General features: G+C 42.1%; 1 protein-coding gene and 1 non-coding gene across 2 annotated transcripts; one reads left to right on the forward strand and one right to left on the reverse strand.

The window, feature by feature from the left end:
- Positions 1-9,360: 9,360 nt before the first annotated feature.
- On the reverse strand, positions 9,361-12,584 carry LOC119256071 (uncharacterized). The gene is made up of 3 exons (XR_008553628.1): positions 12,485-12,584; positions 10,104-11,898; positions 9,361-10,021 (listed from the first exon to the last, which is right to left on the reverse strand). It is a non-coding gene; the product is annotated as an uncharacterized LOC119256071 (transcript).
- A 454-nt stretch (positions 12,585-13,038) lies between these two features.
- Positions 13,039-22,922, forward strand: LOC119256070 (60 kDa heat shock protein, mitochondrial-like). The gene is given in 13 exon segments (XM_054699969.1): positions 13,039-13,136; positions 14,061-14,236; positions 15,358-15,610; positions 16,590-16,672; positions 17,237-17,338; positions 17,715-17,808; positions 18,205-18,373; positions 19,322-19,421; positions 20,724-20,969; positions 21,375-21,549; positions 21,834-22,012; positions 22,124-22,196; positions 22,199-22,922. Coding segments are annotated over 12 exon segments (1,725 nt in total). The 5' UTR covers positions 13,039-13,136; positions 14,061-14,062; the 3' UTR covers positions 22,276-22,922.
- The last annotated feature ends 1,457 nt before the right edge of the window (positions 22,923-24,379 follow it).

Consider the following 24,379-nt stretch of genomic DNA (forward strand, 5'->3'; position numbering starts at 1 on the left):
TTCTTTAGAGCACCTACTCATTAAGCCATTTCAGTTGGGCTATTAATCAGATCAAGTCTAAAAGCCTCTTCGATTATGTGAAAAATGTGAGTCAGCCTGGTGGCGCAGCGGTTGAACGCTGGGTTGCAAGCTGCCCGCAGCCTCTGCAGCGCCGGTTCAAATCCCCGGCAGGGCGAGGGTCCCACATGGCGCTCAGACCTCTCCTCCCGCGCCGCTGCTCCCCTCAGCAGTGTACTTCGTCAGTCTGCCTGTTTCTGCTCCCCGCTCTGGCTCCAGTGAATTCTCTCACCCTCCCGCACTTCTGACTGTACCCAGTGCTTGTATAAATAAATAAATAGAGCTTAAAATAAAATAAAAAAACTAAAAAAAAAGACTGAGGCTTTGCAAATTCCAAGAACCAATGCCTACAAACATGCACCAACTCACTCTCAAATAGTGCCTAGCTAAAGTTAACAAAATTATAAACAGTCCGTTCCTTGCCTGTGCCTACACGGAAATTCACAAGAAATGACATGTAACAAGTCGCAACTTGATGATGAAAACTTGCTGGACCAGGAACAGCTGCAGCGATCCGTGGGCAAAAGCAAACAGCAGAAGAGGATAAAGTAAATTATCGCCACCGGATCCGGTTAGACAAGCTGGACGGCAGAAGCCGGGCGGGCACGGCCCAGTCAGGTAGGCACCGGAACCCCGGACGAGCGCGGCCGGCACCTGCACCCCCTCACCCGGCAGTCCCGACCCTCGAGAAGCCCCTGGGGTCGCCGCCTGACAGGCCGCGGCCGCCGCCCGCCGGTCGGCTGGGACTCAGCGGCGGGCGAAGAACCAGCAGTCCCCGGTGACAGGCTGTCAGGCCTAGGCGTCTGCCGCCGCGGCCCCCACCGGTCTCCTCACGCCACCCTCGTCCGGGCTCCGTAGGCCTCGCGGGGCCGCCGCCTCAACCAGGCTCAGGAGCGGCTCCGGAAGAACAGGCCGGACGTCAGTGTCGGCCGCCCAGGGCCGGCCCAACCGCCTCTCGGGGGCAACAAGCTTCCAGGCGCGGTGCGACGTGGCACCGAGAACCCCCACCACGTAAAGCGAAGAGACAGTACCTGTGCCTTGGTACCCGGCCTGTTCCGCCTCAACACTGCCGTCCCCTCCGCCATGACCATAGTGCCAGAGTCCGAACGGCTGGGGTCGGTACCCGGATGTAGGGGATGGCTGCCGGCGCGGGGCGGGGGCGGAGCTGCGCGCTTCGTGCGCGCGCCGGGGAGTGGCTTGTTTGACGAAACAGCAGGCGGCCGCGCAGAGCATGGCGGGAGAATAGGGGGGAGTCCGGAAGAGGAACCTAGGGAGGGAGGGAGGGAGGGGGGGAGGGAAACGGGCGGGCGGAAACAGCGGGCGGCGCTGTGCAGGCTGTGGACGCCTAGACGTTTGGGAACCGGAGTGGCTTCGCTAGAGTCCGTAGCTGCAAAGGTGTGTAAGAGCTGCGTAAACGTTAGTGCATTTCCTTGGGTTGTGTCGGTTACGCTGGAAGGACAGGTCTTGCACGATGGCAAAGCGTTTCAATAAATCCTTGTGCAAGCACGTACCAGAAAAGCATAATTCTGACCCTAAAATACGCTTGCAAAGTAGAAAACATAATCAGCTCTCTGGAAAAATACCACGGACGTGGCGTGAAATCAACCCAACTTCAAATCAGAGTGGGGCTGTCCGTTATCGAGTTTTTAATAGGTGCAGGTGACTATTATCTCAGATGGAGAGATTTTTTGGTTTTGTGCCTTAGATCGTAATTTTTCCAAGTCAGAAGCAGGAGGACAAAATAAATGTCTCCTGGGAATTTTACGACATACGGAATTACAAGTTTTTGCAAGTTTCAATATTTCTTTTAAATTATGACTCATGGCCGTTTGAGCCAAGTTGTGTTTTTTATTTTTTTTTCCTGCTTAGACACCTTAAATCCTACCTGGAGGCACAGGGGTTAAGCCCAAGCACTATGAAGCTACCCTCAAGGCTCTGCAGCACAAATTCCATCCCTGCTGGCCAGGGAGCTACCCACATGGTGCAGCAGACCTCTCCTGACTTGACCGCTTCTCCCCTCAGCAGTGTATTTCAGTCTGTATGCCTGTTCTGTTCCTCACTCTGATTTGGTGAATCCAGTCTGCCCCCTCACCTCTGGCTTGTACCAGTTCTTATATGCATAAATAAATATTTTTTTTAAAAAAAGAAACCTTAAATCTGATTTACAATGAGAGAGACTTTAGGTTATCAGAAGGGAAGATAGTTCAAAGGGTAATGAGTGTATACAGTAGTAGGATTTCCAAAAGAAGAAAACCTTCAGGTGTCCCTAAATGAAGATTGTATTGAGAATGCTGAGATTAGAGTCATGTTGAAAACAGCATCCAAGGAAGAGAGGCCTAAAGGAGAGGTTGGTGAGATTAAGTGGGTCTGAAGCTAAGTAATTGTCTAGGAACTTTGTTCAAGGGGGTTTGTCAGCTGAGTGTTGGTTTGCCTTTAAGTAAGAGTCCATATTTCTTTTTTTTAAAAATTAAAAATTATTTATTTATGCAACACAGAGCTGGGGTATAGGCCAGAGATGCGGGGAGGAAGGAAGTGGGGGGTAGTGAGGAGTGTTGGAGAAGATTCAACGGGGGCAGAGTGGGGAGTGGGAGCAGAACGGGCAGATTGACTGAAATACACTGCTGAGGGGAGCAATGGTCCAGACTGGAGAGGTCTGCTGTGCCATGTGGGTAGCTCACTGGCAGGGGATCCAATTCATACTGCAGTGACTATGGATAGCTTCATAGTACTGAGAATTAACCCCCTTGCACCACCAGGGAGGCCCCATAAGAGTCCTTATTTCAAGAAAAGATATGGACTACTAATTTTTCAAGAGCGAAGTCTTAATTCTTTACCACTAACTCCTAGATGCCAAAAGAGTATTCATTCAACAAATGCATATTAAGCTCTGCTATGCATTAGACATTGAAGCACAGGTATGAAAAGGTCCAACCTTTAACCATAAAGCACTTAGCATCTAGCAAGGGACACAGATGTGCAGCTCACTAATTCTCATACTAAATTCAGTAAAACTGAGGGCAATCGGGCACCCCGATGTTACGTCTTAAGAGAATGAACATGGGTGGGTCATGTGGACAACGAGACTAATCATTGACCACCTCAAAGGACATTAAATAAAAATTTTCCAGATTGGTGTGGTAGTTTCCCTGTATTGTAAATAGCAGTTACGTATAGTTGAAGGGGTAACTTTAGTTAATTAAGTACGATTAGTATAATTACAAGGACATAATGTTCTCTTTAATTTCAGATATACTGTTTTCAGTCCAGCTGAAAGACCAAGAGAAAAAATGAACAAATAGATATTAAATTTGGAAACAAAATACACATTCATCTCTTTGAAAGGTCTAATAAAATTGCATTGTGACGCCAACTCTAGCCTTGTTTGCAGGAAGAACCTTGTACTTTAGGGTTGAAATGTTTCTAGCTCATAACCTTCACATTTTATTTCCTATCAGTCTGCAGATTATGACTTCCAGACAAAAACAATTTTATAATGGGGTGGGGGGGAGAAGGAATCATGATCAGTAATAATATTTACATGTAAAAATGAGTTATTTGAATATTTTGGTTAACAAAGGAGTAGTTTTTTTTTAAGGCAATATGAACAAATGTAAATAGCTCTGGACTGGGATTCAGAAAAAATATATATTATCTTAACTGTTGACTGTTAGACTTCGATATTGCACAGCAATTCTTCCCTCTAGCTCCTAGAATATCAAAGTAAGTATAAAATTAAGTGTTCATGGATTCTCTTAGTGTTTTAGAAGCAAATATTTTATAAATCCAAAGTATAAATAATTTCATAAACATTTATTTTGAAATTCTCTTTGGGGAATTTTAAAATCCAAGTTAAATAGTGAATGTCTATAAACATGCAAGATACTGGGCAAGTGCTGATAAGCTTGAAGATGTATAAGCTGTATAGGCTCATTTTTTCCAAGAACTTAAAAATGATGAGAAAAAGGGATTTATAGATTACTACAAAACAAAATGTCTAAGAGCTGAAGCAACTCCTTTTGTTTGCATATTTGCTTTCTATTCCCCTTCCAGTATGCTCTTTGCAAACAGAATCATCTTGCTCAGTATCCTATCTCTTCCCCTATGTGATCAAGAAAAAGTAAACCCACTTCTAGTTTGAAGGGTAAAACTCTTCTGACCTGGGCTACTGTTTAAATGATAAACATGTATGCCCATTTTAGTCTAAATTGGTGTAAAGGGTAGTCTCATTAGCTGTTTGGAAATATTTTCTTGTTCTTGAGGAGATTACCAAAAGAAATGGTCCCTTTTTTCTGCCACTGAACAATGTCTGTGACTGCATCAGCCATCTTGGCTTGAAGAAAGCCAGCCTAAGAGCAAAACTGACACACTGTGAATGGTGCATGAAGTAGTTGAAATGTGCCTTAAAGCATGAACTATCAGTTTATATGTGGTGATGCAGGATATTTCATTCCAGATTTTATTCAAGCAGTTAAAGTAGCAGGGAAGCATGGAAATGTATGTTTACAAATTAGTATCTGTATATGGTTTTATAGACTTTTAACATGTAAAATTATTTTGTTTTTAAAAAAGAAAATTATTTTCTCTTCATAAAAATTGTACACAACATTTTTGGGATTTATAGAGTTCAAACTTAGACAACTTTGCTTAACTCAGATCAGTACAATACTGAACTCCCATAGTGCTTTATTTTTCTCTCTGGAATTCTAGACAATTTGACCAAAGTGGTAGTTGTGGTAGTCAGCCACCAAGATAGTCCTGAATCATTATTATCTCCTGGTATTTACACCTTTGTGTGGTTATCTCTTACACTGAATAAGATTGACCTGTGTAAACTAGGTTATTATGAAAATGATGGTGAGTATCTTCTAATGTTAAGTTATAAAAGATAGCATGGCTTCTCCTTTGCTCTCTTAAGTTGTATCACTTACCCTGTGTGAGAAAGCTGCCATGTATGAGGACATTCAAGCAGCTTTAGAAGGATTCCACAGTGAGAAATAGGCTTCTGTCAAAAGCAAGCATCAAGTTGACATCATATGAGTGAACCATGTTGGACATATATCCTCTGGCCCCAGTGGAACGTTTGGATGATGGCAGCTTCTTGAGAGATCCCAAACTGGGACCACCAAATAAGCTGCTCCCCAAAATCTGACCTACAGATACTGTATGAGATATTTAAGCCACTAAACCCCGGTGTGTGGGGGGGTGTGTGTGATTTGTTAAACAACAATTAGATACACTTTTCCTGAACTTTCAGAAAGGGAAGAAAAGTAACAATAATATATTATTTCCTCTTTATGACGGGGCACTTAATAACTTATTAAGTTGTAGTATTTTCTATTTTCTTGATGACACTGATCTCTTCTAAAGTTACTCTGTTATCTACTCTTTTCCTCCCCATCTATTCATTCTTGTATCTCCAGTGCCTAGAACAGTGCCAACACATGTTGAACAAATGAATGATTTTAAAATACTCAAACAATAGCCTTTTGAACGGACAGTGAATACAGGTTAGTAACTAACCCATTGTTGTTTTTCTAAATCAAGTCACAAGGCTAAATGAGATTGAAAGAGAATTTTGCAAGTCTTGGGCTAAATTTTAACATGTCTTAAAGAACTGGGCAGGCTTAATCTGTAAGAGAGAAGGGGTATTACATTCATTCTTTATCTCTTATAACAGAAGAATCTCCAGATGAAGCCCAAATTGAATTTTTTTTTAAATTTATTTTTATTTATTTATGCATACAAGAATTGGGAGAACTGGGGTGTAGGCCAGAGGTGCAGGGGTAGGAGGTGAGAGGATTCACCAGAGACAGAGTGGGAAGCAGAACAGGCAGATCTACTGAAATACACTGCTGAGGGGAGCAGCAGGTGACAGGAGAGGTCTGCTGTGCCATTTGGGTTAGCTCCCTGACTGGGGATCGAACTCATGCTCGAGTGTGATAACTTGATAGTGCTGAGACTTAACCCCTTGCACCACCAGGGAGGCCCTGAAATATTTTTGTAAAAATACTGAAATACTTGAAGCAGCTATGGAAAAACTTTAAGTATTGGAGAAGACATTTCAGTTTGATGTAATGCCCTAGCGTTATAATGGAAAACATTATTCAACTACATCAAAATTCCTGCAAGGTCAAAGCATAAAAAGCAAAGTCAAAATGACAAAGTAAAGGAAAAAACTTCTCACAAAAAATTAGTTTCCCTAATAAATATATCACACAAATCATAAAAGTCCAGTCACCAGTAGAAAAATGGGCAGAAGATATTAAGTCAGTAGGGTACAGTAAAAGAAATAGAGATGGCTCTCAAACACAAGATGTTTACCCTCACATATATTAATAAATTAAAATGATCAAATTGGCATAGTAAAACCTTTATAACATCTTGTGTTATGGAGGATAGGAAGAAATCAGCACTCTCATACACTGCTAATAGGATTGATAACATTTCTACAGGGACAACTTGAAAATACATGTGTACATGTGTATGTATATGTGTGATTAAAGTCCACATGCCCATTGACATAATAATTATACATCTAGGAATTTATCTTACAGATATACTTGTTCACAAGTGCAAGATAATTTATGCAAAAATTTATTCATTGTAGAAGTGATTTAGGAGCATAAGATTGGAACTTCAGTATCTATCACTGGACATACTTAAATTATGAGTCATGCCTATAATGGAACATTATATTACTAGAGGATGAAAAAGATCTTTATGCACTTTGTAGATTAATTTGAGACAAATTGTTTAAAAAAGCAAGGGGTGAAATGGTGTTATGGGATGTTTTTCATAAGAAAAAATACGTATTATTTCCTATAATTGTGTACACACACACACAAATACATAAAAATATATAGAACACATCTGAAAAAGGAAGAATATAAACTCTTATGTTAGTTATAGGAATAGAACTGTGTGGCCAGGAGACAGAGATGGGAAGGATTCTTTTCAGTGTCTTTTATTTTTATTATTTTTTAAAGATTTATTTATTTATGCATACAAGAGCTGGGGTAGAGGCCAGAGATGGTGGGGGGAGGGGGGCCGCGGGGCAGGGCGAGGATTCACCAGAGACAGTGGGGAACAGAATAGATAGAGTGAGTGAAATACACTGCTGAGGGGTGCAGCGGGCAAGACAGGAGAGGTCTGCTGTGCCATGTGTGTTGCTCCCTGGCCGGCTAGGGATTGAACTCATACTGCAGAGGATTCGGATTGTTTCATAGTGCGGTGCTTAACCCCTTGCGCCATCAAGGAGGCCCTAACTTGTACTCTTAATAACATACGTAAGGGGCCTTCCCTGTGGCGCAGCTGTTGAGAGCCGCGCTGCGAAGCTGTCCGCGGCCTTTGCAGCGCTGGTTTGATTCCCCGCAGGCCAGGGAAAACCCCACATCGAGCAGCCGACCTCGCAAGCCTCGTCAGCTGCTCCCCTCAGCAGTGTCTTCGGTCCCTCTGCCTGCTCTGCTCCTCTGCTCCCGACTCTGGCTCTGGTGAATTCTCTCACCCTCCCTCACTTCTGACCTGTGCCCCAGTTCTTGCATAAAATAAATCTTTAAAAAAAAAAAATATGTAAAACCTTGTAATTTAGGGCCTCCCTGGTGGCTCAAGGGGTTAAGTCTCAGCACTATGAAGCTATCTGAAGCTATCTGCAGCCAGCCATGAGTTCAATCTCTGGCCAGGGAGCTGAACCACATGGTGCAGCAGACCTCTCCTGACTCAGGCGCTGCTCCCCTCAGCAGTGTATTTCAGTCAGTCTGCCTGTTCTGCTCCCCACTCTGTCTCTGGTGAATCCTCTCAACCCCCCTCCACCTCTGGCCTGTACTCCACTTCTTGTATCATGAATAAATCTTTAAAAAAAAAAAAACTTTATAATTCATGTTGGCTGAGAATGAAAAAATAACATGCCCCTTAAGGACAAATGTATGGCAATTCCTGAAAAAAAAAAAAAAATTACAACTATCATAGTTCTATCCAGCAATCCCATTCTGGAAGACAGGTAAAATTCTAACTGGAATTTTCATGGCATTACCATTTTTGAGTGCCGCTTTGAGGAACTATTCTAAGCACTTTAACATATAATCTTATTTGTGTATGCTCATACCAATCTGTGAGACTAATTCTTTGCCTCATAAGTGAAAGATGCTAGAATAATTGTGTCAGGGTGACAAATTGAAGTCAGGTTTGGAAGTGAACTCAGATTTGTCCAACTTCAAAGTGTGCTTTCTACTACACACAAAACACAAGTAAAATTATCAGAGCAGTTTCTACTAAACAATTACCACCATTTTTAAGAGGCTTTCCCCACCTTATTTCCTAATGTAAATGGCCTTACTGTTCTGAAACAAGTGATTCCATACTCCACATGCCCTTGTCTTTGGTATGAATTTCTCATACCAAAATCTTTTCCTGTTTATGCAATATAGTATGAGCCTATTATTTCTTTATAAGTTCTGCTAGAAAAGCATTACAGGAGTCCTGTAATGCTATGGTATGAAAGTATTCTCTTGTCCTTCTCATTTAGTAACCCTGAAATCTTGAATACACCAAATAATTCTAAGGATGAACCAGGTTGGACAGTTTCCATTTTTGCTTGGTTCTTTAGGAAATTGCATCAGGGAATAATGGGAAAGCCATGTTTTTTTTTTTCCTTCTTTGAAGATTTATTTATGCATACAAGAACTGCGGTACAGGCCAGAGGTGTGGGGGATGAGAAGTTTCACCAGAACCAAGTGGGGAACGGAACAGGCAGACTGAAAATACACTAAGGGGGGAAGCAGGGCAAGACAGGTGAGGTATGCTGTGCCAGGTGGGTAGCTCCCTGGCAGGCTGGGAATGGAACTGGTGTTGCAGAGGCTGCAGGTAGCTTCACAGTGCAGTGCATTACCCCTTGAGGCCCCAGGGAGGCCCAGTGCTTTTGGATTGGATTCCTAACCAACTTACCAGCCACATGGCTTTGAATGTTTCATTTAGTCAGTTTTCTCATTGATAAAATAAAATCTGTACATACAAATTATCTAGCTGTGGCTAGAACACATAGGAAATTGAGAAAAGTACCACACATTCCCATACCACAGTAACTATTGCCAGCATTAATGGAGTTTTCTGACAAAGTAGCAGAGGCCATAAAAGTTTCAGACAGCAACATCCGGAGATGGACTACTTATGTACAATGAACACAACCAATATTAACTATTATACCTTGCCTTGGGTTTTTTTTGCCAATTATGTAACTGCATTGTTTCAAAAAATCAAATGTTTTTCTAAATAGAAGACTTTAATGTGTAAAGCAAATACACATATATTTTTTAAATTAATTTTTGTGTAGAACTGGGTTTGTAGGTCAGAGGTTAGGGGGAGGGGTAAGAGGATTTACCAGAGTGGGGAGCAGAAAAGGTGAATCTGGGATTGATCTCAGGCCATCTTGGTACACCATAGTAGTGGAAGCGCTGACACTTAACCCCTATGCCACCAGAAAGGCCCTCAATAAATACATGTCAATATAAGCACTGTTATGTATGAAGTTAGAATGTTGCTACTCAACTTTCTTAAAATTAAGTAGAAATTCATTACTGTATCAGCATCAATTATTTATGTATTAAGGCTAATTTCAATGTGAAAATGGAAAGCTTTCTCAGAATCTGCTGCAGGTTATTTGTAAAAAAAAAAAACAAAACTAGAGAACCCTAAAGCCACCTTCAATCACTAAATAAAGATTTACCATTCATTTATATGCTTTTATTTGGAAATGTTTATGTAAGTACAGTGAAACTAAATTTTAGAGACACTGGATGTCATCACAGTTTGGATAGCATTAGTTTATTATAAAAGAGACACAGAAATTATTTACATGATGAAAGATTTCAGAACTTGAGTGGAATGGGCTGCTTCACATGATGCCATTTCAATCTTGGTTTCAGTCTACATACTTTCCAAGAATATCACCATCTCTAAATAAGAAATAATCCTACAAACAGAAAAAAGCCTATTAGTTAAGAAAATTAATAGCAAGTACTTAACTTCTTTTTAAAATTATTATGCTTACACACCTTGTCATCTAGAACTACTTTGGTGCCTCCATATTCTGGGAGAAGAACTTTATCTCCAACTTTCACACTAACTGGTTGAATCTCTCCACCCTTAAGAAAATGAGAATGTTATTAGCAAAGATAACTAGTTCAACAGATATTTACATTTAATTTTCATTAATCAAATATTCTCACTCGAATCGAACATTAGAGACTTTGTTGCCAAGTGATATAATTCATGTTACAATTAAGAGTACTTGAAAAAATATCATTGTAGAATTACACTTTGAAATGTGCACAAGGTGGCCTAAAGTAAAACTTGATTTCAGAGTAAGTGTTCAAGTAATTATACTGGGAAAGCTGACTTTAACTATATCTAACTTTTTAATCATTAAATATTAACCTATGGGTTATTTGAAACAAACCTGTCTTGAAAACTATATACACGAAGGTCATGTTTGATTTCTTTCAACATACAAAAATTTAACAGAAGTTTCTCAAATCTGTAACATATACTTCAATTTTGGTTTCTCCAAAATACAGATTTGGGGAGAGGGGCTGAAGTACACTGTAAGCCGCCGTGTTTTTGTGTGGTTTTTTTTTTAAAGATTTATTTTTTTATGCATACAAAGCTGGGGTGCAGGCCAGAGGTGCGGGGGTTGAGAGGATTCACCAGAGATAGAGTGGGGAGCAGAACAGGAGGATCTACTGAAATACACTGCTGAGGGGAGCAGGTGAGACAGGAGAGGTCTGCTGAGTCATATGCATCAGCTCCCTAGCAGGGGATCCAACTGCTGCTGATGGTGGCTGCAGATAGCTTCACAGTGCTGAGTCTTAATCCCTTGCCCCACCAGGGAGGCCCAGCCCTCCTTTTCTTAACTCACAGGTTAGTTTCAATGCTAGAACTAATTTTCCTAGAGACAACAGAGACAATCAACACATTCGATCCCAAGGGCATTTACCTGACTTTACTTAACTGGAGAAGTCAAGGAAGGATAGTTCAACCTGTTCCTTTCATAGATAGGCCAACTAAGGCTTCAAGAAGTTAAAAGATTAAGGCAACTGGGGGGCCTCCCTGGTGCACAAGAGGTTAAGCACCACACTATGGAGCAGTCCCACAGCCTCTGCAGCATGATTTTCGATCCCTGAGTTTAATCCCCTGCTGGACTGGGAGCAACGCACATGGCGAAGCAGATCTCTCCTGTCTTGCCCGCTGCTCCCCTCAGCAGTGTATTTCAGTCTACCTGAGTTTCCCGCTGTCTCTGGTGAATCCTGTCACCCTCCGCATCTCTGGCCTGTACCCCAGCTCTTGTATGCATAAATAAATAAATCTTTTACAAAAAAAAAGATTAAGGCAATTTCAGTGTATTAGATGTGATACCAAGAGTCAAATTCCCCTCAATTCCCAAAAATTCCCACCTCCAGATTTTTAACCGTAATTTTTTGCTTTGTCAATAATTTAGAATTTGAAGAAAATGCTGGTTGTACTGTTACTGGTTTTTATACTCTGGAACTCTCCCTCATATAAAGTAATTTTATTTCGCAATCATTTCCCTTAGGGTGGCAGATAATTTAAAAGGTTACTTTTAATACAGGGATTCTTTTTTCCTCTACACTTAACATAAAACAGCTCATTTTAGACACCATTTACCTTTCCTTTAGAGCCTGATCCAACAGCTACTACTGTTGCTTGCAACACTTTTCCTTGAGATTTTTCTGGAAGCATAATGCCTCCTTTGGTTACAGTTTCAGCTGCACTCCTTTCGACTAATACTCGGTCGAAGAGGGGAAGAAACTTTCTAAATGCCTGTCCTGCCTGTTGGGAGATAAACGTTAGATATGAAACAAGAAACAAGTTGTAACTACATTATAACAAGCAAGACCATCGTGTTACATAGCAAGCACCCCCGTGAAGCTTCCCACGATAACACCAAATCTCAGCTTATTCCTTCCGAAAAAAGGTTAATGTTTTGCTCTAAATCACGCGTTAATTTCTTTCCCTGTGTGTTAGGGATCGCTGCTCCTCTGGTCAGCAGTGCAGTCAGCCGTAAGGGCAACCGTAATTTTCCCCAAGGTCAAGCATTTTCCTCCCTCAGGTCTCTCTGGGTTTGTTCAGCAAACGCTGAGGTCAATTCCTCTGCCTGGGGCTACGCTTCCAAGCCCCCACACACTCGCCGGCCGCCGCGCGCGCGCCCGCGTTCCCTCCTCCTGACCCCACACGCCGGCCGCACACGCGTGTGCAGAGTCCGGGCGAGAGAAAGGGTCGGGGAGGCCTCGCGTCTTGTGGCTTCGCGCACGCGCCGGGCACGGAATGACCCCTAACCTCCCGGCTAGGACTAAAAAGAACTGTCCCGCCGCCTTAGGCCCCCTGGTCCGCCGGCCTCCAACCCACGAGGACTCACCATGACTCCGGCCGCTGCAGTCGCCCTGTTCTCCCGCCGCCGCAAAAAAGACAGACCCGCAGCCCGGCCCTCCGGACACGTGAATGTGGGCCGAGGCCGCCCAACGCGCAGGCGCGCGGGCCCGCGAGCCCCGCCCCCCCCCCCGCGAGAGTGGGCGGCCGCACCAGCGCGCGCCCGGATTCGCCCCGCGCGCTCTGCGCAGGCCCCTGGCGCCGGGACCGGGAGGCGGAAGGAAAGAGCAGCTCTTTCTAGGCTTTTCTAGGCCGCCTGCCGAGGTGAAAGTACTAGCCCTTCGCCCCCTCCCGGATGTGACGTGCTTTGCCCCTTGACCTACAGAAAGCGCGGCGCCTCCCGGAAAGTTCTGGAAGCGAGCGCCGCCCGGGAACTAGCCTAAGTCGGCCCGAGAGGCCTGAGCCCGCTGGCCGGCCCAGCGTGGGGAGGGAGGGGCGGAGCTGGCGCGCCGCGCCTGCCGATTGCCGGGCCCGGGCCGACGGGAAGGGGGAGGGAGCCGCCGCGCACGCGGTGCCGCGGGGCGGGGGGAAGCGCGGAGGGAGGGGACACGGGCTCATTGCCGTGTGCGCCCTGCACTCTGTCCCTCACTCGCCGCAGACGGTCCGAGTCGTCGCCCGCGCGCCCTGCCGCCGCCCCGCAGGTACACGGCCGCCCCGCGCCGCCTCCCCCCGCCGCCCGGGATCCGGGGCCGACCTCGGCCCGCTGCGGGCCTGCCGGAGTGCGCCGGCGGGCGGGAGCCAGGGTTCCCCACGGCCGTGCAGGCCCGCGCCCGCCGGGCCAGGCCTCGCGGCTCCATGCGGGAGCCCGTCACGTGCGCCGGGGAGGGAGCGCTCGCCCGGGCCGGGCGCGGGAGCAGGAGGGCTCGCCGGGATGTTCGTGGAATTGGGGGAGGGGGCTCGTGTTCACTGGGGCGCCTCGATGCAGCTCACTTTCGGCCAACTGCTGAGCCCCGCGAAGGGTGGTCGCGGCCGAGTGGGACTGCCTGTGGCCTGGCGGGCAGCCGCGCTGCGGCGACTCCACCCTTGACCTTGCTCGGGGCGTCCTGATGGGAAGACACGTGGGGCCGCGCCGAGTGGGCCGGGCCGCCGCCCCCAGCGCCGCGGCCTTGCGGGCAGCTCTGATACAGTAGCCTGGAGTGGATACATGAGGACACTGATTACTAAGCGGATTTTTGCACCGTCAGTAATATTTCCGCTCTCCCGGTCACTGGGTTTTAGAGTCTTCCCCTTACCTTAAGACTTGGGTTTTCAGGGACCTGTGTGCAGTGGGCTTACTCTCAAGGCCGTTTCTACGGTGAAAGATTAACTCGTTTGTTAGCGATAGCGGCTACATCTAGGCGTAGGTGGCGGTGGGGAGGAGATGGGTGTGCTTTGTGCTGGGGCCTGCGGCGTGAGGGAACTTCAAGTTTACGCCAGTAGCTGTTGCGAGACTCAACCCATCTCACATCTAAAATTTCTGACCTGTAACGCAGGTGTCACGTTTGTGCTGTAAGGCACCTCGGGTATTACTGTAACGGTCACTGCTAATACTAATATGACGATGATCTGCTTGTTTCCCTTTTCAGAAATGCTTCGATTACTCTCAGTCCTTCGCCAGATTAGGCCGGTGTCCAGGACCCTGGCTCCTCATCTCACTCGGGCTTATGCCAAAGATGTAAAATTTGGTGCAGATGCCCGAGCCTTAATGCTTCAAGGTGTAGACCTTTTAGCTGATGCTGTGGCGGTTACTATGGGGCCAAAGGTATCAGTGTTACTTTGTTCTAATTTATATATTGCTAAGTAAGGCATATTTTATTTATGTAAATAGTCGTGCTGAACTGGCGAGCGGTACTTTGGTATATTGGCATGTTTTTGAGAAAACCTAATTTACATGTAAGTTCCAGATTATGGGTCATTTTTTTTTCTTTTCCTTAGATATAATTGTCTTAAAATTTCAACTACTTTTGCCAAATTTGTGAAACTTTATTTCCTACAGTGTGTGATGTAATCTAGTGGTAACTCAGCTCCAGGTGAATTCTTGAAGTAGAATTAATCTTGCTTGCCTGCTTGAGTTAAATTTTGGATTCTTTCCCAGTAGTTAGTATCAAACCTAGAGGGAAGAACATAACAACCTTTCCTAATGTGTATTCTTGTAGGTGCTCTTTTTATCTAATGTTTTTTTCTGCTTCCGTTCTACTCCAAAGCACATTTAAAATTTTAAGTCTCTTTTCACTTGAAGAGATTGGTGAGTAAGGAGTAATAATTTGAGGAGACCTTTGAAGGTAGTGTCTCTTAAAAAAGATAGTCCAGATAATGCAAGTGATCCAAACTGCATAAAACAAGGTGTTTACTTGCCTGACAATAGCAGCATTTGGTTCAAATGCAAAAGCTGCTTATACTGTTTGTATCATGTTTGAGATTTCATAGTGACTCAACTTTGTAAGAGCAGTCTATTCCTGCTGTTAATATTTCAGTAACAAAAATTTAAAACAAGTTTAAAAGCAAGTCTTCATATTACTTTCAAAGATAGCAGGCACTGGATAAAACAAGTATAAAAAAAGATTTGCATAATATTGGAGAGTTACATCATAATTACCAAATTGGTATTGGTTTACAAGATAACATCTTTTAGTCCATAGGATGTGTGTCTTCTGTAATAACCTTATCCGAAGTTATGCACTTGGCAAGGTAACAGAGAGGTCATTATGTTTGTAAACTAAGAGCACTTGAGAACTTGTCCTTCATGTTGCACATCTGATAAAAATGACTGCTTGTGTTCAGGTTTTCAAGTAACTTCCCTATAGTAAAGAGTGCTCATTCTGTTTTAAGCTGAATATTGGAGTATGTGACTCTGTTGCCTTTTTTCCCCCTCTGCTATTACAGGGAAGAACAGTGATTATTGAACAAAGTTGGGGAAGCCCCAAAGTAACAAAAGATGGTGTGACTGTTGCAAAGTCCATTGACTTAAAAGATAAATATAAAAATATTGGCGCCAAACTTGTTCAGGATGTTGCCAATAACACAAATGAAGAGGCTGGGGATGGTACTACTACTGCCACTGTACTGGCCCGCTCTATTGCCAAGGAAGGCTTCGAGAAGATTAGCAAAGGTGCTAATCCAGTGGAAATAAGGAGAGGTAAGAATATCTCTTCATTGGCCCCATAATGTTCTTAGCTATCTATCAAATTCATTATAAAAAGCTGATCCTCCTCTTGCCTAAAATATGTGAAGTTTCCCTGCAGCAAGCAGTAATCAAATGCCTGGGTGGGTACTGTGCTAGGTGTTGAGGGAAATGCAACTGAGTTAGTTCCTGTCACCTGGGTGTGCCTCAGCTGCCAGCCCCCCACAAACCATTAGTTTATTTGAAGATATAGGATGTATTATCTGGATTTTTTTCTTAAGTAAAATTTTCCAAAATAAAGAAGGGAAGAACTAGCACTTACCCAAATTGAGCAAAATGGGGTTCCAAAAATTCATAATGTGGTGCTGCTGTTAAAGCAAAAATAGTTTGATTGTTCATAATTATACGTTAAATGACAACATTTCAAGTAACTAAAAGTTACCAGGTGCATAGCCACAAGAAATTCCTAACTCTTGTTGAAGGTAAGGGACTGCAGTCAATCTTGATTCTTTTTTGTGTCCTTCCATTGATGGGGGATGTGTTAAGTGGCCCTTTTTTTAAAGTTTCTGTTTTAGTACATGTGTTCCATCTCCATGTATTTAGGAAAAGAATTGGCAAAAAAAGCAGTTAATAGGCTTTTCAGGCATTGAAACATTTAACATGAATCAATATTTTTACTTGATTATAAATTCCTAATAAATTTTGCATTTTAATGGTATTTATTTATTTAAGATTTTATTTTTGTGTAGAAAAACTGGAGTGTAGGCCAGAGATGCAGCAGGTGAGAGGATTCACCAGGGACAAAATTGGGGAGCAGAACAGGCAGATCTACTGAAATAGACTGCTGCAGGGAGCAGTGGGCGAGACAGGAAAGGCCTCCTGTACCAAGTGGGTTAGCCCCCTGGTGGGGGATGAAACTCAGGCCTCAGGGGTGATAGCACTGAGAACCCCTACGCCACCAGAGAGGCCCCTAATCATATTTATTTATAACCAGGTGTGATGTTGGCTGTTGATGCTGTAATTGCTGAACTTAAGAAGCAGTCAAAACCAGTGACAACCCCTGAAGAAATTGCTCAGGTAAGGATTTTTCACATGATAAAATTTGAAAATTTATTAGCCTGATTTTTTTTCATAATCACACAAATGTCAGAGTAATACTGTCCAACCACCAATGTTGGGAGCACTTTCCTACTGCTAAAACATTTGAAAATAATGCAGTGACTGTTATTGGGGGTCTTCTTGAACTATCATTTATTTTAGTTCTACATTACTATGAGTAAAACTCATTTGTATGTATGAGAAATGTTCTTCAATCATTGTTAAAGTGTATAATTTTTTGTCACGTTGTAACATTGCCATGCTTGCCAAGGGGAAAGAAACATTGGGGTTATTTATATTGCTTTTTAAATGGACAATTTCATTTTTGCTGCTAATCTTTCAAAAAGAATGTTACCAAATGAAATAAGTTGGAAACAGAGCCAGTACTTTACTAGAACCACTATACTGTAAAGTTCGCTTTTCCCTATCACACAAAACTGCCATGGATGTATCAATTTGGATATTACTAGAGAATGGAAGTGGAATTGATTGAGGATGTTCAGCCTTATTTTTTAATTTGAAAAGGTAACTTGATTATTTTAGGTTGCTACGATTTCTGCAAATGGAGACAAAGAAATTGGAAACATCATTTCTGATGCAATGAAAAAGGTTGGAAGAAAGGGGGTCATCACAGTAAAGGCAAGTGTTAATGGTAGCTTAAAAATGGGGTGTGTTAATCAGAACTGAATTTTCTAAATACAAAAATTTGATCTACTTCTCTTTAATTTTTATATGTATAATATCAACACCTATGTATATAGTATACAATGCTTTCTGTATTTTATGTGGGTTTTTAGCCTTGCTAGTGGGATTGAATCCTTCCTAACTTGAATGACACTGTCTTGTAGCTATAAAAAATAATTGAAATGTCCTTTTTTGAAATTTTTGCCAAAGTTGACCTGAGATATTTGCATATTCCTGCCTGAATAGCTTATGATAAGTGGTGTGTCTTTTAATCTGCTCTAATTGTGAGTTTTGTGTTTATATAATAACATACAACTAATTCTTTAATTTTTCATAGGATGGAAAAACACTGAATGATGAATTAGAAATTATTGAAGGTATGAAGTTTGATCGAGGTTATATTTCTCCATACTTTATTAATACATCAAAAGGTAAGAGCAAAGCAATAATCAAAACTTTTTTTAATAGTTTTGTTTTGTGTCAAACATTGGCATTAATTGACATCAATTGTATATATTTCAAGAGCTCGTGTATAAGATTAAAGTGAAGCTTAAATTCAGTCATTTTAAAAGTGTACTAAAACTTTAGTTTGTAGCTTTTTTTAATGTTTATTGAAATACCGTTGATGAACAGCACAGCTTTTATTTTTTAATTGAAGTAACTGCTTTTTAACAGAGTGACCCAACAAATGTCAACATTGATAAATGTCATACATTAAATTCATCTTAAAAGTCTGGTCTTCATCCATTACCATGGATTTTAAATTGCAGACATTTTCAGGATATAAGTGGTCTAAAGTTCGTTTCAAATGTCCTTTAATTTTTCAGGTCAGAAATGTGAATTCCAAGATGCCTATGTTCTATTGAGTGAAAAGAAAATTTCTAGCGTCCAGTCCATTGTACCTGCTCTTGAAATTGCCAATGCTCACCGTAAGCCTTTGGTCATAATTGCAGAAGATGTCGATGGAGAAGCTCTGAGTACACTTGTTTTGAATAGGTAATAGACAGTGGCTTTTGGCTTACATATCTAAATGAAAGATAATTATTTGTATCGATGTTTGAAACCTTTATATTCCACGCCAAACCACTTTTGTTTGTATCTAGCGTTGTATATAAGTACAGTTTTGCATGAGAAGAGGTTAACAATGACTATTCTAGAAACTTCAGATCTAATTATATGTCAGCCAGTATTTTACATTATCTATCAAAGGAAAATTTAATTAATGAGTGGTCTCAGAGAACTTGGCCCTCAACCTAAAATAAGTCAAGTCCAGTCAATTTTTGTAACCTATAGTTCAATGTATTATTTTAGACTTTAAAACAGGTAATATTAATGCTATGAAAAGATTTTAGGACATCACTAAACATATATATATATTTTCCCTAATCTTAGGATTAAAGTATATCAAAAGTAAGAGTTTTTTATATTATTGTAATGGGAGTGCACAAATTAAATTGCAGTCATTTGAGATTGCATACCTTAACCTTACCCACAAACTCTGAACTTATTCATCCTTGAATGTTGATTAGCTTGAATCTGCTTTCTGGGTTACGAAAACATTGACTATTGTGGGATTTGTGGGTTTTTTTTTTTTTTTTTTTTTTTTAAGTTATTTATGCGTACATCTGGGTGCAGGCCAGAGATCTGGGGGATAAGAGGATCCACCAGAGACAGTGGGGAGCAGAACAGGCAGATCTACTGAAATATACCGCTGAGGGGAGCAACAGGCAAGACAGGAGAGGTCTGCTGCAGCATGCGGGTCACCTCCCTGGCTGGGGATGGAGACAGCGTCACAGTGCTGGGTCTTAACGCCTTGCGCCACCGGGGAAGCCCCAGATTTTGGGGTTTGAAGCCAAAATATGATTTCCTAAATAACTACATTAGTCAAAACTTGAAGAGAGGCATTTTTATGAAATTTAAATCTGATTAATAACTTCTTAACAGGCTAAAAGTTGGTCTTCAAGTTGTAGCAGTCAAAGCTCCAGGTTTCGGTGACAATAGAAAGAATCAGCTGAAAGATATGGCTATTGCTACTGGTGGTGCAGTGAGTATCATAAATGTGTTATTGGTTTACTAAAAGTTATATTTTCCCAGATCTGAAACTTCATTGTAGAATTGATTGTTGACAGTCATAATCACCATATAAACTATATGCTTAATTTTTCTTGAAAATTTTTTTTATGCATATAAGAACAGGGGTCTTGGCCAGAGGTACAGGGGGGTTGGGGGAGTGAGAGGATTCACTGGCGACAGAGTGGTGAGTAGAGCAGGTGGTCTTACTGGAATACACTGCTAAGGGGAGCAGTGGGTGAGACAGAAGCGATCTGCTACACAATATGTGGGTTAGCTCCCTGGCTGGGGGTTGAACTCTGGTAGTAATAGTGGGCCATTGAGGTGATAGCACTGAGACTTAACCCCAGGCCACCAGGGGAGGCCCTTCTTAATTTTGTTTTTACTGAATGTTTGAGAGCTAAGAGATTGGATTAAATAGTGGTAAGAGCCCTTTTCTATATTGCTGTGAGTTTGGCCCTAGAATAGTTGACTAATCTATTAACAATTTTGAAAGAAGAATCTAATAGAAAAGACATAGGACTTAGGAGTTTAGGCCTAGAGTCTAGTCCCAGATCGGAAACTTCAAAGAAATGAAGTTTTTATTACAAATCGTTCATCAAAATATTGGTGTGACTTTTTTTTTTAAAAAAAAAAGATTTATTTATTTATTTATTTATTTATTTATACAAGCACTGGGTACAGTCAGAAGCGCGGGAGGGTGAGAGAATTCACCAGAGCCAGAGCGGGGAGCAGAGCAGGCAATAGGACCGAAGTACACTGCTGAGGGGAGCAGCGGGCGGCAGGAGAGGTCTGCGCGCCATGTGGGACCCTCCTCTGGTGGCCTGGTTGCAGCTGGGGATTGGACTGGCGCTGCAGAGGCTACCGGCAGCCTCGCAACCCAGTGCTCAACCGCTGCGCCACCGGGGAGGCCCTGGTGTGACTTTTTTTAAAAAATATATATTTTATTTATTTATGCATACAAGAGCTGTGGTATAGGTCAGGTGGGGCGGGGGGCAGTGAGAGGATTCACTGAGACAGGGGAACAGAACAGGGGGATCTACTGAAATACACTGCTGAGGGGAGCAACGGGTAAGACAGGAGAGGTCTGCTGGGCCATGTGGGTCACCTCCCTGGTCAGGGATCCAACTGTGCTGCAGTGGCTGCTGCTGGCTTGATAGTGCTGAGACTTAAGCTCTTCTTGCCACCAGGGAGGCCCTGTTTGGCATTATTTAATAAACTTACATAATGAAAAAATGATAACCGATTATTGGCTCATTTTAAAATATTTTTGTAGGTATTTGGAGAAGAGGGATTAACTTTAAATCTTGAAGATGTTCAACCTCATGACTTAGGAAAAGTTGGAGAGGTCATTGTGACCAAAGATGATGCCATGCTCTTGAAAGGAAAAGGTGACAAGGCTCAAATTGAAAAACGTATTCAAGAAATCATTGAGCAGTTAGATGTCACAACTAGTGAATATGAAAAAGAAAAACTAAATGAACGTCTGGCAAAACTCTCAGATGGAGTAGCTGTGCTGAAGGTAAGAAAGATTCACTGTTGTGAATAAGCTGCTTGGGTTCTGAGCCCAAGAATAATAGTGTTTCTGTGGTATATCTCCTTCAGGTAATGCCTCATAACCAAGTTTGGGGAATTGCTGTCTTTATGGAGATATTTATTACACAAAATTTCTTTACTGAAATACTGCATTAAACCAGAATTAAACTTGTGGTAAGGCAGTTGCTGTGGAAAAAGAGGTTTTGTTCATGACCAATCTACACTCTTGGTGTGGCATTGTACTTACCCTGTTAGCTTTTCAATCATATAATCACAACAAAGAGCAGCCTTTTTTACATTGATTTTTAAGCTTGATGCCTTTTAGTAGTTCTTGGCAATTATCAATTTCAAGGAGAGAAACCTTACTGACTAGAATTATTTTAATCTTTAGGTTGGTGGGACAAGTGATGTTGAAGTGAATGAAAAGAAAGACAGAGTAACCGATGCCCTCAATGCTACACGAGCTGCTGTTGAAGAAGGCATTGTTCTGGGAGGAGGTTGTGCTCTGCTTCGGTGCATTCCAGCCTTGGACTCATTATCTCCAGCTAATGAAGATCAGAAAATTGGTAAAGTTACCTTAGAAAAGTTTATTTGCTGTCTGATTTTGGTTTTCTATTGTTGAAGCAATACTGTTGCATGAAATTAATCAGAGTGAAGTTTCCAGAATATAACAATATAGATTAATAGTGCTGATGCAAGAGTCAGTTAATAATGTATCACATCATCTAAGTTTGGGGGATTTGACCTGTGGTATTTCCCAGTTGGAGTTTTCCTATGTTAATATTTTCACAAAAAGAATTGTTACAATGTTAGCAAAAGAACTAATATTTATTTTCTATTTTCTTTATAGGTATAGAAATTATTAAAAGAACACTCAAAATTCCTGCAATGACTATTGCTAAGAATGCAGGTGTTGAAGGATCATTAATAGTTGAGAAAATTTTGCAGAGTTCCTCAGAAGTTGGCTATGATGCTATGGTGGGAGATTTTGTGAATATGGTGGAAAAAGGAATCATTGATCCAACCAAGGTAAGTAGTTGACCACTTTCTAAAAAAGTCTTTGAAAACCCCCTCTTTAATTCTTGCTCTATTTTTACAAAGGAAAAAGTGATATTTTACTAATAAACTTTTTTTTTCTAGGTCGTAAGAACAGCCTTATTGGATGCTGCTGGAGTAGCCTCTCTGTTAACTACAGCAGAAGTTGTAGTTACAGAATTCCTAAAGAAGAGAAGGACCCTGCAATGGGTGGAATGGGTGGAATGGGAGGTGGTATGGGAGGTGGCATGTTCTAATTCCTAGAATAGTGATTTACCATTATTGATGAACTGTGAGAGGAAGCTCAAAGCAGGGTTCCTCATCTATAACTTCAGAGAAGTCAGTTGAAGGAAATGACTGAAGAAAAGGCTGGCTGATGTTTAAGAAAATCACTATAATCATCAGTTACTGGTTTCAGTTGACAACATATAATGGTTTACTGCTGTCATTGTCCATGCCTACAGATAATTTATTTTGTATTTTTGAATAAAAGACATTTGTACATTCCTGATGACTGAGTGCAAGAGCCATGTACCAATGTACTGCTTTAAACTTAAATCACCGAGGCATTTTTACTACTATTCTGTTAAAATCAGGATTTTAGTGCTTGCCATCACCAGATGAGAAGTTAAGAAGCAGCCTTTCTGTGGAGAGAAAAATAATTGTGTATAAAGTAGAGAAATATCCAATTATGTGACAACCTTTGTGTAATAAAAATTTGTTTAAAGTTAATTGTGTTAGCCTTTCCATGATCTAGAAGAGAAATGAAAGCCAATTGAAGAAGGGTAAGCCAGAATTTGGTCCAAGTGTTTGTATTGACATGAGGTCTGGACATAAAAGGGCAACTAATGGTTTTTTGTGAGAATTACGGTTATTGCTCCAAAGCTACAGCATACTAGATAAGCCGAGGGTTTTCTTGTTAGGTACCCACAGGCAGGGCTTTGTAGTAAGAGTGTAGTTCAGTGGAGGGAAAAGGTGTGTTATTCAAGCAAGGTTGGTGGATAGTGGGGAAGCATTCCATAACTTAATAGGTACAGCTTAATGTCTTCATCTTTTGTTAAGGTAAATAGGTTTCTGGCTCAATGCTCTTGGTATTTTATGATCTAATGAAGAATGAGAGTGTGACTTTTAAAACAATACATGGCGGGGCTCTCCGGTGGCGCAGGTGGTTGAGCGTGGTTGACCCTGGTTGCGAAGCTGCCCGTGGCCTCTGCGGTGCCGGTTCGATCCCCGGCTGCTCCCCGGCCACTGGAGGAGGGTCCCACATGGCGCGCAGACCTCTCCTGCCGCCCGCTGCTCCCCTCAGCAGTGTACTTCGGTCCTTCTGCTGCTCTGCTCTGCTCTGGCTCTGTGAATTCTCTCACCTCCGCGCTTCTGACTGTACCCAGTGCATGTATAAATAAATAAATAAATAAAATAAATCTTTAAAAAAAAAAATAATAAAATAATACATGGCTATTTGCATGGTAGTGGCAGATACTGATTTGTAAAATGTAACATTGTCTATATATTATAAATTGAAGGCTCAGCCTCTTAGGTAACATTTTACCTGTGGCAAGGACTATCTTGGAGTTCTAGGTTCTGGATCTGCTCTAGAAAGGTCTCCTGCTTGTTCCTAGGGCTGCTTCCTAGAATTGTGGTATGAGCTAGGCATTGCAAATGTTAAATGCTGCCCTTGTGTAATAACTGTGATTTATATTTTGTTTTCCCATTTCTGGTACAGAACTAAAATCCTTGAATTTTCTAAGAAATGACAGCAGTAAAGATGTTATGTTAATGAGGTGACATGGACCATCACCCCAAAATACACCTAAAACTGGAGGCTGATTGCCAGAAGAACCAACAATGATGTTGGAACTTTAAATCCCACTCTAGACTTCAGGATGAGGAGAGGGCCTGAAGGTTGCATCAACCTCTAGGAACTAATTATTTAATCAATATGACTGTAATGAAACCTCAGTAACCCAAAAGGACAGGGTTTGGAGAGCTTGCAGGTGGGCAAATGATTCTGGGAGCGTGGTGTCCCTGAAGAGGGCAAGAAAGGTCTTCCATCTTCCCTGTGCTTTGCCCCATGCATCTCAAATCTGTTTGTTCCTGACTTACATTCTTACATAGTTGTCTTAACTATCCAGCAAGTAAATTGAACCCAAGGAGGAGGGAATGCGGAGGGCGGAGGTCATGACCATGCAGATGGTCAGAAGTGCAAAAGATAACCTGGCTTGTTTGCATCTGAAGCCTGCCAGTTGCAAGGAAAGAGGTAATGGGAATCCCCAATCTTGCTGTTGGTCAGAAGCACAGTCAATAATGTGTTTGAAGTAGTGAGGTGTGGGCAGTTTAGTGGTACTGAACACTTAGCCTATT

The sequence above is a fragment of the Talpa occidentalis genome, unplaced genomic scaffold (assembly GCF_014898055.3).
Source record: "Talpa occidentalis isolate TD23 unplaced genomic scaffold, MPIMG_talOcc4v2.1 talOcc4.3, whole genome shotgun sequence".
Lineage (NCBI taxonomy): Eukaryota > Metazoa > Chordata > Mammalia > Eulipotyphla > Talpidae > Talpa > Talpa occidentalis.